Source organism: Acanthopagrus latus, chromosome 9 (genome assembly GCF_904848185.1).
Source record: "Acanthopagrus latus isolate v.2019 chromosome 9, fAcaLat1.1, whole genome shotgun sequence".
Lineage (NCBI taxonomy): Eukaryota > Metazoa > Chordata > Actinopteri > Spariformes > Sparidae > Acanthopagrus > Acanthopagrus latus.
In genome coordinates this window covers 9,511,914-9,526,224 of record NC_051047.1, presented here as the reverse complement: position 1 = coordinate 9,526,224, position 14,311 = coordinate 9,511,914, and the positions used below count along the sequence as shown (strand labels likewise).

Genomic DNA, 14,311 nt, shown 5'->3' with positions numbered 1-14,311 from the left:
TAATTGACACCTCAAACACAAACCTAGAAGACTGTTTATTTTAAGCTCCACATTCTGGTTGACCCGTAGAGAGTGTGACACCATATCTGCGATGGATTTTCTTGCCCTTGCTCTTTGCTGCTTGAATCCTACGGTCAGGTGAAGTGCACCCACCTGCCCACATACCTTTTATCCACACTACTTAGCCTGCTGTCAGCACGCTTTAACCTCCAACCTGACCTCTTCCATCACTAACCCAGAAGCCAAAAATATAACTTGGCCTAATTAATGTGTGGAAACAGCCCAAATGATCACTTTTATATATTTTACAAATGATAAAACATGGTATATAAAAACTGTTCTTCTTTCTTTCTTTCTTTCTTTCTTTCTTTCTTTCTTTCTTTATTACTTTGTAGTAAAGTTTACCACCATGAAAAAGGTTTCAACCCCGGATGCAGTCCTGTGAAGTGAGGTAGGCCAACACAACCATCGCTCACAGTGTTGAGATTTGGTAAATACATGTAATAAAACACTGGTTTAATGATTTATTTTCATATTTCTAGAGCAGTCTCCATCACAGGAAAATGAACAAACACCAAACAAACGTGTTATTCTGTATATTTATTGATAATAAGACCACTGATGGTGACTTTGTCAATAGTAGACAGCAGGGTGCAGTTGTTCTTGAGTGTCTGGTGACCCCATGTGTAAGCAGGATGGTATTACAATTTAGTATTTACAGGACAGTATCAGTTTGGGGGGGATAGGAAGAATTAGTTTCAGAGTGTTGGAAAACATACATTCACTAAATAAATGTACAGCTTTAAAAAGCAATAAGGGTTTGAAAAGCCACAACCAAGTACTGACCAAAAGTGAATACAACAGGATTCACAAAATTTAGATGCTCTCTCTCTCTCTCGCTCTCACACACACACACACACACACACCATGTCATTCAAAGAGAACACACACTTGTGGTTGAAGAGGCAAATGAAAATAAAGAACTAAATAGCACACACCCACACACATACCGAAAGAGAGACAGGAAATCACTTGGTGAAACTGTAAACGTAATGCCAACCAAACCGTAATAAAAATACAGCTAAATTGAAACGGGTGCACGTCACTCTCAACAAAACATTGGCCACAATTATTTTTTCTCAGTGCGATTTTCCTATAAACTATCAAACAAATACAGATCAACAGCACAGAGTGCGGAATCAAAACCGTGACACGACATTTATACTGATTAGCATATTAGGATGAGAAACATTACATCATATAAATTACATTTCCAGTAAATATCTACAGATGATGATGATGAGGAAAGCATGTGTATGCACTACATAGAAGGCTGTAAATACTAGATGAACACTGTTGGAGTCCTGCGTATCTCTAACGTTGGCGTTCTCTCACTGTAACACACGGCTGGCAATCTATTCCACCAGAGGAAAACTATTTGCGACCCTCACAGGGTGAAATCAGTATTTCTTTGTCCTCTTGGGGTTGAAAGGCATGCCAACAACCAGGATCCTGGTTTTGTTGCACCTGCAGTCACATCAGGCACACCTCTACGTCACTGCAGGTGAGACACTTAACCAAAAGAGCTCAGCAAAATGTGATTTTCACCCGTTTAGCTTGGTCTTAAAAGCATATTTATATGCGGACATGTTAGAATTGAGTCAGTTCTTCAGGCTGACCTGGTGCGTGGACGTGTGACAAATTGGCAGGATTTAAACCTAAATCTCTCATCGTCGTTCTTCACGCAGCTTCCCCTATCACATCAGTGTTCTTTACCATCTATGAAAGCCCATTTCTGTCGGTTAAAGAAAAAAGCGAATGAAAACTTAGCCTTGATTAAAAAAAACATTCCCATTGTCAGTCATAATCATGAAATAAAACGTCACAATTTTGACTTTTAACCTCATATTTATTACTTTTCTCTAATCATTTTGACTGCTTTATCTCATACTTATGACTTACCAAGGGAACATTTTTTCATCTATATTTTCTTCTCTAATGGGCAGAGATGGGCTTCCCTACAGCTCTCTCTAACATGACAGCAAGGCTTTCACCTTGCCTTCAAGTGTGGCTGCCTTAACAGCTAGAGAGACAGCTGCCTTACAGACTTTAAACATAACTCAATGTGATAGGCCTGATTTTTAATGGTGCTACTTTTTGTGGCAAAATTAATCATTTCGAATGAAAGCTCTGTAGTGAGTGGATTCACTAGTGGAGACTAAATATTAGAGTAAATCTGTGCAAATTTTCAACGTCACGTTCAATGTTGTGTGGTGAATTTGCACCAGTGACGTATAGAATCAATCTCAACATGGATGCATGTATTAACAGAACCGACGGACTACTGGGTGAGCTACTGCAGCATATTAGCTGTCTTGCATCATCCACTTTGATTTAAAGGACCAGTGTGTAGGATTTAGTGCTATCTAGATTGTGGATTGCAACCAACTGAGTACCCCTCTACTCTTGAAAGGTCCCCTATAGAGTCAGTGTTTGGTTTGTGATTTCTGGGCAACTGGAGAAACATGGCTGTGCAACATGTGTGCACAAGGACCCACACTGTGTTGATATGAAAGGCTCACTGTAAGGCAATGAAAACATAAACAATTCTTCATGTGGTTATAACCCAATGGAAACTTAATTATGAATATCATATTGCATTTCTGCCAATAGCTGCCCCTAAATCCTACAAATTGGACCTTTAACCACCACTGTTAAACTACAAGGGGATGGCTTTTAGACAGCTATGAGACAAGATACTCTTAATTCTGTCTCTTAAATGAACTGTTGTTGTCCTGTTAGCAATCAAGATGACGCATCTGGTGTGACCAGGCCTTCGGTCTAAAGCTTAATTCTTTGTTTTGGTTGATGAGTATATTTCTTTTAAACCCAAAACCAACTGAGTTTCTTTAAGCATCATTGTAACTGGCTGTAAATTAGGCAGAGGAGCATTATTTAACATTATTCAAATTACTGGGGGAGTTTGAAAAAGGTTGTTGTGTATTTAATTCCAGATTAAAGCTTCAGCTGATACTGAATTACAATTTTAGCATGTAACGTATCTCATAATTTGCTATCAAGTGAAAATATCGGGTCAAAAAAATGACGGGTCTCGTCTACAGGTAAAAATACTCAAACAGTTCTCCCTTTTTCCTTTGTCAGTTTCCTTGTTTTTCGTATAAACTTAAAACATCGTCCTCAGTGCACGAAATCAGTTCACAAAATGTAACAACCATAGGAATATACAATGGTGAGCGATAGCAAAGTCAAATGCAAAACTAAACCTATCTATTAAAGTATTACTTTCAAGCTTTAGTAATGTCATTCTGTACAAAGATGTGCAGTGGTCCTCTGATGACGGTCGGTGAAGCATGCTGCAACCAACTGAGAAGCCAAGTTGCACCCAATCGCCTATCTGAGACCAACACCGCTGTCAACTCCGACTACCCCGGTGTACCTGCTCGTCGTGGGTCGTAGGACCGCACTGATCCGAGATACGTGCTAATGAGCGACATCTACATCAAGCAGCAGTGTGATGTGTGATATAGAGCGATTTGATGCAACAGCAGTGAGTCAAGGAATGGTGCTTTACAATAAGATACATTAAGATATTACATAAAGATCACAGGCAGAGAGACGGAGGGAGGTAAATTCCAAAACAGACATGTGATAATGTTTTCGGGAATTTACTCTTGTCTTATGTCAAGGCTCTTTGTCTCTTCTTCTCTGCATCTCCCTAAGAAGACAAAAACCACACAGACAGAGGAGTTAGATGTGTTTGTATTAACCTGCAGTCATTGTGTTTCATTGTATGGCCACTCGGAGGCAGCAGAACAAGCTAAAAACATTGACATTTTATGTTGACAATGTTGGCAACAATTGCCTGTTTACACACCCCGTAGTCAAAAATCAACATGTGTAATTATGGAGTTTTGTTTCAGGCCACATGATGACATTTAAGCCCAATTCTGATTTTTTTCTTTCAGCTCTGTTTAAGCCCCCACCAGCTCCTGAGGGAAATATCAGGCTTTATAGCTGCTGAATAATCCACAATGTTCACTGGCTAGTTGCTATCTTTGTATATCTGAAGGCTGGTCTTGGGCAGGTAGCCTACAGTAGGCTCAACAGAGTTTTTTTGCTTAAAAAAGCCAGCTAATAAGAGCAGTGATGAAACAAGAAAAAGTTACAAGCTGTAACACTAATTTGTAGAGATGAGTTAAATTTCTGATGGGGGTTTGTCACTTTGAGTCAAATCCTTTACACTATACATATTATTAACTCACTGTTGACATAAAAGTGAGCGTGCGTCTTTACATGCGTCTCACCTGCCACGTCACATCAGCTAGACCATCTCATACTGATTGGCTGTGATGATCCTGGACAGACAGCAGGCCAGCAACATGCCAATCAGCTGAAAGACAGACAGAAAAACACCTCTGGTTTATTTCATTCATGTAAAGGGTTGAAAGATATCCGGGCTGACGTTTTCTCACGATCAAGATGTCACTTCCAATGAAGCCTACACATTACTGTTGTAAACAATGCTGGCGAGACTAGAGTCTCCTTCCTCTCTCTAACATGGTTACTGTCCACGTGTTGGTTTGTATGAACAAGTTGAAGAAAAAAGAGAGTTGTTTTCATTCAAAAAGCCAACATTAAAATGGAAACGATTGTTGAATGAATTCATTTCTAATGGTCCTTGAACGAACTACGTGCTAGAAACACTTCTGTGAGGAAAAGTAACAAAAATCACGATCACAGTGAGTAAAAATGTGACGGGAGAGATAAAAGCCCAGACACAGTTTAGGGTTAACAGCTTCTTGTTTCATGTAATGGGCCTTTTTCCCAGCAGACTTGTCATAGTGACAAACATGGAATGCAGACATCACAAAGTTATTGAAGTTTATCCTTTAAACCTGTGCTTTTCAAGATAGTACAATTTTTTCCACAAAAAAATGCAGATGAAAACAATAAAAATCTCTTTTTTTTTCTATGGATTTCCAATCAGACCAAAGCTGGAAGCAAACAGCGCAGAGAGGAATGTAAAGTTGTGTCTGTTGAACTTGTGTTTCAAGCCATTACGTCGCCATGTTCAAACACTGATTATCAATGCTTTAAACACTGTTTATTTTCCACACCATCGCCTGCAAAACATTCAGTATTTTCAGCTCTTACCTGTGAGAAAGCAATCCCAAACGTCACTCCGGCAATGATGGCCATGTTGGTTTCCATGAATGAAGTGACCAGCTCATAGCAGCCCTGAAACACAGGGGGCAGGTTAGTTTGCAGAGGGGACAGGGAAATGTTATATGTGCAAATTAGGGGCAAGATGGATGTCTGGGAGAATATCTGAGTCAACTGTTAGAGTGCGGAAGCGGGAGATTGGTTTGAAAAAGTGAGTGAGGACCTGTCAGGTGTAAACACGCCTTCTTTATAGAGCACTTCATAAAGGACATAAATATCCTGGAGCCAGACAGGCCAGAGGCAGAGAGACGCAACCTGACATACTGACCTGGTGGAAAACCTTGCTCGGGGCTAGGGTTGCATTGCGGAGGTCTTCTGGGTTGCAGTCGGAGGAGTTAAAGCAGCAGCTGGCAGGAATGCCGTTGGATGGGTAATACACACTGCCGAACCAACTGGTGTAGTTAGTAACTCCACAGCAGCGCAGCTACAAACGTACGGAAAAAAGAGGGCAATGAGAGCAGATGAGGACTGAAACACAAGGCGGATACGGTTTCACATTTTTTGAAACACAAATCCCCTGTGAAGACCAAAATAACAATGTGTCTGTCTTCCTCTGAATAGTTTCTGACTTCCTGACCTTCTCTGTATCCCTGAGGCCCTCTTACTTCTTATAGACAACATAAAGCTTTAAAGTTGTGTCACAAAAGTTGCAGTTCATTCACACATAATTCTTTTGTTGGTGGTTTATTTATTGTTTCCCTGTCTGATTTGACTACTGATGTTTTGGAGTGCTAGCTCCTCCGCTAACCGAACTGGCGAGCTAACAGCAGCAACACTGTTGTCTTGGTTAATGTCAAGTTGTGATTGCAAAGACATCGCAAACAATCAACCTTTCATTCAAAGTGACACTGAATCACAGCAGTCATATCTACGATGGGTGTCATGTCAAGCGTATGCACACCCCTTCAAAATAAAGGTTTCTTCTTTTTGGCCTTCTGGTGAGATTGGCTGACAGTTAGAGGAAAGATACAACTGCTAGTCCTTTATAAAAAAATGCAAACTATAAGCATTAAGGGCTGTGTTTTGGTTTGTTGCCGATACGTTTATTATCCGTTTGATGATTTCACGTCACAGGGACTCACCTTGTGCTGCAGGTTATCAACGGCGCGGCTCGCCTCATCCTCTGCGTTGTAGTTCAGGACGGCGTCGGTGTATGTCCTGTGAAAGGTTCCCTTTATCTGCAGGATGCAGACACACAATCACACGCGTTAACAGCATAAAGGCGCTTTGCACGGCTGTAGTGTTTGGACTCAAAACTGGTTAAACGGTGTATTGCATGCTGACCTCATGGCGAAACACGAATCCAGAGATCCCAGCCACTAACTCAGCAAGGAAGACCAGCGACAGAAACATGGCATACTACAGAGAGAGAGAGGGAGGGGAGATTTGCATAGTTTGCATAAAAACCCTCTGCCTTAGGAGTGTCATTTACCTGTGCACACACACACACACCACACACACACACACACACACACACACACACACACTTGACCACCATTAACTGAGTAAAGTGCCCTGCAGCATCTATTGGATTTCAGATCCCTCTCCACAGGATAGCGGTCAGCCATTATTCCCTTTATCATGTGACCTGAGGCTAATTAATCAGCATGCACAACACTCCTTCTCTCCTGCTGTAACAGGACACCCCACCCTTCCTCCGGCAACCTCTCACCAGCTTCAGCATCCATGGGCTTCCTCTGCAGGTGGCGAAGCATCCGAACAGGCCAAAAACGATGATGACGGTCCCGGTGCCAATGAGGACGTACGGGGCGTTGGTGGAGTTGTCGGCTATCAGAGAGATGTACGGGCCCAGCATCAACTTCCCCCATACTCCCACCGCCAGCAGGATGGCTCCTGTTATCTGGAGGGCGGAGGGGGTTGGAGAGACGGATGTAACAGAGAGAGCACAGGGAACAGAATGAAAGCAGGGAACAGGCCTTTATCTTTGCACTTTTTTTTTTGTTGCGATGTTACAATAGCGGCGTTTTAGCAGCGCGGCGCCGGGGGTGGGGGAGGAGAACGAGGATCAAGGTGGAACAAGAAAGGAGAGCAATTAGAGCAAGGAGGAGGAGACGAGAGACAGAAGACACAAATATATCTGGAGTGCGGCACAGTGATCACCTGCTTTATGAATATGCCTGCACACACACGCGCGCGCGCGCGCAGAAAGAAAGAGAGGAAAAGAAAAGGGACGCGTCAAAGAAGCTCTTTGATCCGAGGCGAGACGCTTCCTCCTGTTGCGCCTCTCTTAGCATTTCAAATGAAGGCTGCGGATAAAAGAGCGCGTTGTGCGAGGCAGCTGAAGCGGCGTGTGTCTCAGCTGGGTATGTCTTGCTGGCAGTGGGAAGAGAGCGGGGTGTGGAGCGGCTGCTGATGATCTAGCGGGGGGCCAGCTCATCACACTACCCTCTCCTTCCACACAAGAGGAGGCCGCTCGCCGTCCTGCTGCCAGGCCCTCTGGGTAGAGAGGGAGCAGCCTGTGCGGGTGTCTCTGTGCACCCTGACACCGCCACGAGCGGCGAGGAAGGAGCTCTCAGCAGAGAGCGAGCCAACGTGACTGAAGCAGCAGAGGGGAAGGCTCCATACGTTTTGCGTAAAAATGGCAGCAATACAGAAGGACACATAAAATGTTTCTCACTCCGGCTCTGACTATAGTTTAAAGTCTTATTTGCCGTGCTAACAGCTTGCACTTTGCCCCTTTGGCAGGGTGTGCACTTAATGATCGGGCAAAGGTTCCCCAGTCTCTGCCAGTCTCCTCCACTGCTGGACTGTTCTGAATCTGGGTAGCGCGGGTGGTTATTTTAGACTTCGTTTTGCGAATGCCAACCTCAGCGGACAGATATTACTGGCTGAACTTAATCGCTTCTCACGCATACATCCACACGCGAATTCCCAGATCAACATATTGCACACAAGGACCATGAGTTTAGGGTGAGATGGTGAGAAGGGTTACCGCGAGAACACACACACACACACACACTGAAATGCAGTGAATGGCAGCTGTGGAAGAAAGGAAAAGCTATAAAATTATACAGCTGGTTTAAGGTCACTCTTATTTTATCAAGCAATCGTTTGGTCTATAAACTGTCTGAAAATTGCTAAAAGAAATGTCTATTATAATTGCCCAGTACTTACAGTGTACAATCATAGAAGACCAAGAAACCACTATATTACATTTTTGCTTGAAAAAAAGACCAACTAAACTCACTGATTTATCCAAAAATATCACTAATGCATCAATCCCCTTGTATTTGTGGCTTAAACATGTAGCTGTGGTTTCCTGTTACGTAAGCCAAACCGGTATAAATGGCCACTATTGACGATTTGTGGGCAGTGAGATGTGAGATGATGAATCCCCAGTTGCACGACATTCGATGGAGCTGAACCGCACAGAGCAAACAAAGAAGACACAACATTTTCCAATTAAAATCATCTCAAGAGTTGGACGTTTTTGTAATCTCTTTATCTGCGATCCTCATCCTGTCGTTTCCTGTCCTACTGGAGCCGCTGTGAGCGCAGATGGCCGACGTTTTCCATTGGCCTGGCAGTGTTCTGGGTTGGTTTTCATATTGTTCAACGTAAATCATCATGTAGTCTACATATATCGTGTCATGGCACATAACGTCATATCAGCCACCACGCTTTGAACAGAAGCAATGTTGCAATGTTAATGTAATGCAAAGTAGGACTACAACCAATGATTATTTTCATTATCGATTAATCTACTGACTCAAATAATTTATTTCTCATTTTGTTTAGAAACGTCAGAGGATTTTTTTGACAGCCTGAGGTGAGGCCTTGAAATGTCTGACCAACCGTCCAAAACCCAAAGGTATCCAGTTTCCAAACACGACAAAGAAAAGCATCAAATTGTCGCTTTTGAGGAGCAGTAAATGTTCGGCATTTCGTGAGCAAAACAACAAAACAAATCCTTCTATTACCATATTCTATGGTTATTGTGATGTGAGACCATATATAATCTTAAGCCCAGCTCAGACCAAACATTCACAACCAGATGAAACCACATCAGGGCGTTGCAGGAGAAGGTTGTAGCAGTGTGAACTGTCTCAGCTCCACTCAGGTCAGCTGATGGCATCGCCCGCAACTCAACCTGTAGCGTCACCAGTGGCTGGTTTTGGAACCTACTGAACGTCACCTGTTTTCACAGCCAATCAGTGCATCGTGGCAAAATCAGCTGTTTTAGGTCAGTTACAAACTGTCATTCGGTTTGTTTGTTTTTTGGAGGGGGGGTGGGGGAAAGAGAAAATCACCTCATCAATTTGCAAGTCCGTACGACACGAGCCATAAAACTTGAATTTACTACTGCACTGACAGCTCCACGCTGCTTCTCCTCTGCTCTGCCGCCACTGTCTCGCCACTCGCTCTCTCTCTCTCGCTCGACCACACGTTTGTTACGCACACACCTGCTGTCATCTAATCATTAGAATAGCAGCTGCGGCAAAGCAACTTACTATCACCGTTCACATTTGGTGACGCAACAAATTCACATCCGAACTCAGCAGACTGTTCTGCTTGTCCTCATACTCCGCTTGTACTTGCCATCACCCACCCCCGCGTCAAACATCTCATTGTGTTAATATTTTATGATGGTTCCAGTAGTCTTGCCGATATTACAACGTTGATGTTGAGGTATTAGGTCAACAATATCCTGATATTTTAGCATGTATGAATATCAGTCATGCTGCTTCCACTGACCATCTACACTACACACTCCGATACCGCAGCAGCTGTGCACCTGGGTAGAGTTTGTAGAGACAAACACGAGTTAATTCACTCATCTGTGCTCACTAAATCTTTGTTTTTCTTACCGTCGGATGTGCATAAACTTGCGGGAATGAGCTGTTTAAAATACAAAAATGTGAATTAATTGGTTATCTTGTCAGTATCGGCTGAGATAAAAAAAAATCCTATCGTGAATCCCTAAATGGATCCCTTTCTTTCTGTCCATATGAAGTGAAGGACGGCAGGCTGATGATTTGATTCGTCAGTGACGACACCCGCTGCTTCTATTAACAGTGATTCTCACAGCCAGAGCATGTGACCGTCATTAAAGAGAACGGAGCCCTGGATGATGATGTTTATGTCATCAGCAGCAAAATGTCTGGCCTTTAAGGAGCTGTCGTCGCATCACAAATAAGGGATCATCTTGTCGGTGCTGGAGTGTTCATTTTAAAGCCGACAGGGAAATCAAGGAACAGGGCCGAGATATCTAGACTCCATGTCTGCTTGCTGAATCCCAAACAGCCTCAGACCCCCTCTCTTTCCTCCCCCTCCTGCTCCTCCCGGGAGCCCCCTCCAACCCCCTTGCATGTTTTGTTTGAAATTCAATGCCAGGCTGGCCACCCTGGTTACAGCACAGGGTTTAAAACAGGTCACCCCCTCTTCCCTCCTCCTCCTCCTCCTCCTCCTCCTCCTCCTTCTCCTCCGGCCTAATAAAGAAGCAGAAGGTGCGATGACAAAATATGCTGGCGAGGACACCACGCAGGCTCCGCCACCTGCTCTGCATTCAGCCGTCCTGTATGTGTGTGTGTGTGTGTGTGTGTTTGTGCGCGTAAGTATGGCGACGTAGCTATTCACACTTGGGACATTATTCGCCGCGACAAGCTGATGACAGTGAGGCCAATTCGAACTCTGTGCCAGCGAAGCTCTCCCTGCTTGCACCCCCGGGGGCTGGAGAGAGCCACTGAGCTGTGAGACTCTCGTGCTCTTTGGACATCTGAAACTTGATGCTGTGGATGTAAGGGAGCGCCAGGAGACGGGCCCGATCCCAACTAAATATAAAAGTTCATATCTGTGGCACCGGCAACATGTCTGCAGTGGGGGCAGACAGCACAGCTCTTCCTCTTTTTAAGCCCTCGTGAACACATCAGGCTTGATTTCAGTTCTGCGTTTCCATCACAACCGTCTTGTGCTATCTCTAAAGGGTTACTTTTGTTCGGGGGCCAACAAGCAGCAGCTATTTTCACTTCCTCCAGTTCCTCAGAGTGAATGAACCCTTCAGATCCTAAACACATTACGGACTGATAAATGTCTTCAGAGCACTCTTATTGGATGAAACCTACCCAGCTATATCTGGTTGCTATCAGAAATCCAGCAAACAGGAATGTCATTACATACATTTATGGCCCTTCCGTTGCTGACCCTTGCTAGTATGTGGTCTTGCTTGCACTGCTGGATCAAATGTGAGGACTCGACTGGTAATGGAAAGGTAAACAAAGGCCTGTATCCAAACCACTGAAGAGCAAACAGTGAATGAGAGGCACTGTTTCACTTATCGAGCTAATCTCGAAATCATTTCTTGCCGAAATAGGAAGCAGTTGTCCCCAAATGTATTTGTTTCGAGAGATGCTCTCGAAGTGATACGCTGGCTCAAATCCTGAGGACCCTCGACTACAAAGAGTGTTAATTACAGCGAAAACGCGGGCAGAATCCATTCTTCCTGCCTGCTTAGAATTGTGGATGCAGCTTTTTATGAATCCAAATCAGAGCGAGAGCTTCGCAACAATCCCCCAGAGGAGGATCTCAACTCTTTGGTATAATTTGAGGCTCTTGTGGGGCTGCGTTTTGTATAATTTAGTAGGGTGTGTCGAATGTTTTTTTTTTTTCCTTTGGCCCCTCCATTATCCAGTATGTAAATGTGGTGGGCAAAATATCAAGCAGAGACGGAGAGGGAGCAGCTGGGTACAGGTGCACCAAGGAAAAGGAGAGGTAGTCTGCACAGACGTCTGCAAGTCCCAAAAAAAGGTTCATACAAACCACACATGGGTGTTATTTTTTATCGTGTCATGTATTCCTCATAAGTGGAGCTGGGCCTTTTTTTTGCCTGTTCCTCACCTGCTTTGTGTCCACGGGTCTGTTTGCCCAACAAAGATGAAACACTGTAAGGTTTTAGTGTGCTAACTTTTTTTTTCCTTTGTGGACAAAATATTAGAAACACTGGCGACTACTCAGTCAATCAATTCATCCATGTATGAATCAAAAAGGTAAAACCCCTCTTCTCCAGTTAGAGTATGTACTGCTTTTCTTTGTCAAGCATAATAGTATGACTGAATGTTTGGATTTTGGACTGCTGGTTGGACAAAATAATATGGTACCATCACAATAAATGGTACTTTTGTGTCTCATTCCCAACTTATTAAAAACTGACGCTTTGGTAAGGCGGCCGGCCCGTCCTGTAATCGACAGGGGAAACGCAGAGCATCATCATTTGATGAGTTGGGAATGAGATTCAAAAAATCATTTTCATCTTTCAAATAGCACCTTTCAGTCCACAGTATCTGGCTGTTAACAAACAATGAAACACTTTATGAATCATTTATCAAGCATGTTAACAATGGCCGTCCAAATAACGTCAGTAGATGAACTACACAGTATTTATTGAACAATTACAGTATTATATATACACTGTTTCAGTGTACACAAATAATATACACAAATTCACCATTTATTAATGATGTTTATTTAAAAAAAAAAAAAAGTCTTACCGAAAAGACACATGCAAGGGTGATAAGTATTTTTTAAAACTAATTTCTAATCCAAAACCCAGCGACCCTTCATCAGATTAATAACTGCTAGTTGCAGATGGGGCCTTCTATATTGTGCTATATATTTTGCCCCACCAATACAAAGCACAACCTCAGAGGAGGTAATCATTGAAGTACAAGTATTTGCTGCAGATATTTCCCGCAGACCTTGTTGTATTCTCGTCACATAACATTCAAGTATGCCTCTTAAACAGGTTGCCCTCCAGAAACAAATGGCCTCACTGGGTCTGTGTAATCTGTGTGAGGGTATCCAAAAGGGGCTGCAGGGTCCCTTTAAGGATGTATAGCGGTAGAATGTACAGCACCGTTGTGTGGACACAGCGGGCCTCATCACACAGAGCGGAGCGGAGCGGAGCAGGCCGGACCGTCCACACGGCCCAGTCACAGCGCTGCGGTGATGTTCCGCTCACCTCCTCCACCGCGCTAAACTGACAACAACCATGATGCTACGTGCGCCGTGTGCCGCTCGCACCACTGACGCCCAGCGCCCACCGTATGTGTAGTAACCCTAAACACTGGTTACATCACCACAAGACGACCGTCGCCGTACGTTCAACCTAAAAAAAAAAAAAGCGGCGGGGCGTTAAGCTAAGCGCCGTCGACCGTTTAGCCTAAATGGACCGAAACAACGGCGTGATTCCGTCGATGATGCTGCCGCTGTCCAGCCCTTCATCGCGCACCACGAAAACACACGGCGCGCGCACACTCGCACAGAACGGCGGATTAGGATGCGTACTGCGATCATTTTCTGCAGGAAAAAAAAAAGAAAGAAAGAAAGAAAGGACGACGACGAAAGGTTACGTACCCAGAAGACGAAGGAGTAGACGATGAGGAGGGTTTTGAGGCAGGTGATGACCGGTTTAGTTTCCATGGTGGAGCGAGCGCCGGAGCCGTGCTGATACTAACGGAGCCGTCTGTGTGCGGAGTGTCGCGCTGCAGCCACGCGCTGATGCAGCCACACAGCGTCACCGGAGCAGCGCATCACACACAGCGTGCGTTATGATGAGCGGCGCCTCAGCCAGTGCGAAGGGGGAAGACATGATGATCGCCTCTCCATTGTTCACCGTGCGCTTATTTCATCTTCATCGCGCTCAGTGTTTGGAGGGGATAGCAGACATCAGGAGGGGAACGTTTCCACTCTGGTGTGGTAATGAAGTGAAGGCAATTACGGTCTAAATAGTCTTAAAGGTCCCTTCTAGATTGATTGAAACATGCAGAAAAATGCACCAAGAAATACTCAGACCACATGTCGTGCATAACGTCAGTCCTGATAATAACTACCAAATATTCATTCATTTCAGTCCAAGGATTTCAACCCTTTAAATACCTTTGTTTACATGATGTAACTGTTTTGGTTTTTTTATATGAAAACAACACCACAAAATCACAAAAAGATGTAATTTTCCATGTACTTGATATATCATAGTCTTTATGGCAGTTTTTGACATGGAACATTTTTTGGTACTAAATGTTGTCCTTTATCAGTTGCATGAGCCCCCAAG

The 14,311-nt window shown here is 43.9% G+C and overlaps 1 protein-coding gene across 2 annotated transcripts; it reads right to left on the bottom strand.

Annotated features, from left to right (window-relative positions):
- Positions 1 to 581: 581 nt before the first annotated feature.
- On the bottom strand, positions 582 to 13,867 carry tspan7b (tetraspanin 7b). 2 transcript variants are annotated; one of them, XM_037110714.1, is made up of 8 exons: positions 13,615 to 13,867; positions 6,917 to 7,105; positions 6,529 to 6,603; positions 6,327 to 6,422; positions 5,513 to 5,668; positions 5,176 to 5,259; positions 4,326 to 4,411; positions 582 to 3,736 (listed from the first exon to the last, which is right to left on the bottom strand). In XM_037110714.1, exons 1-7 carry the CDS (start codon positions 13,678 to 13,680, stop codon positions 4,343 to 4,345), a joined length of 735 nt encoding a protein of 244 aa, XP_036966609.1. In that variant the 5' UTR covers positions 13,681 to 13,867; the 3' UTR covers positions 582 to 3,736; positions 4,326 to 4,342. The 2 variants fall into 2 exon arrangements, with proteins under 2 accessions (XP_036966609.1, XP_036966610.1); XM_037110715.1 differs by lacking the exon at positions 13,615 to 13,867 and adding an exon at positions 10,074 to 10,232.
- Between the last annotated feature and the right edge of the window lie 444 nt (positions 13,868 to 14,311).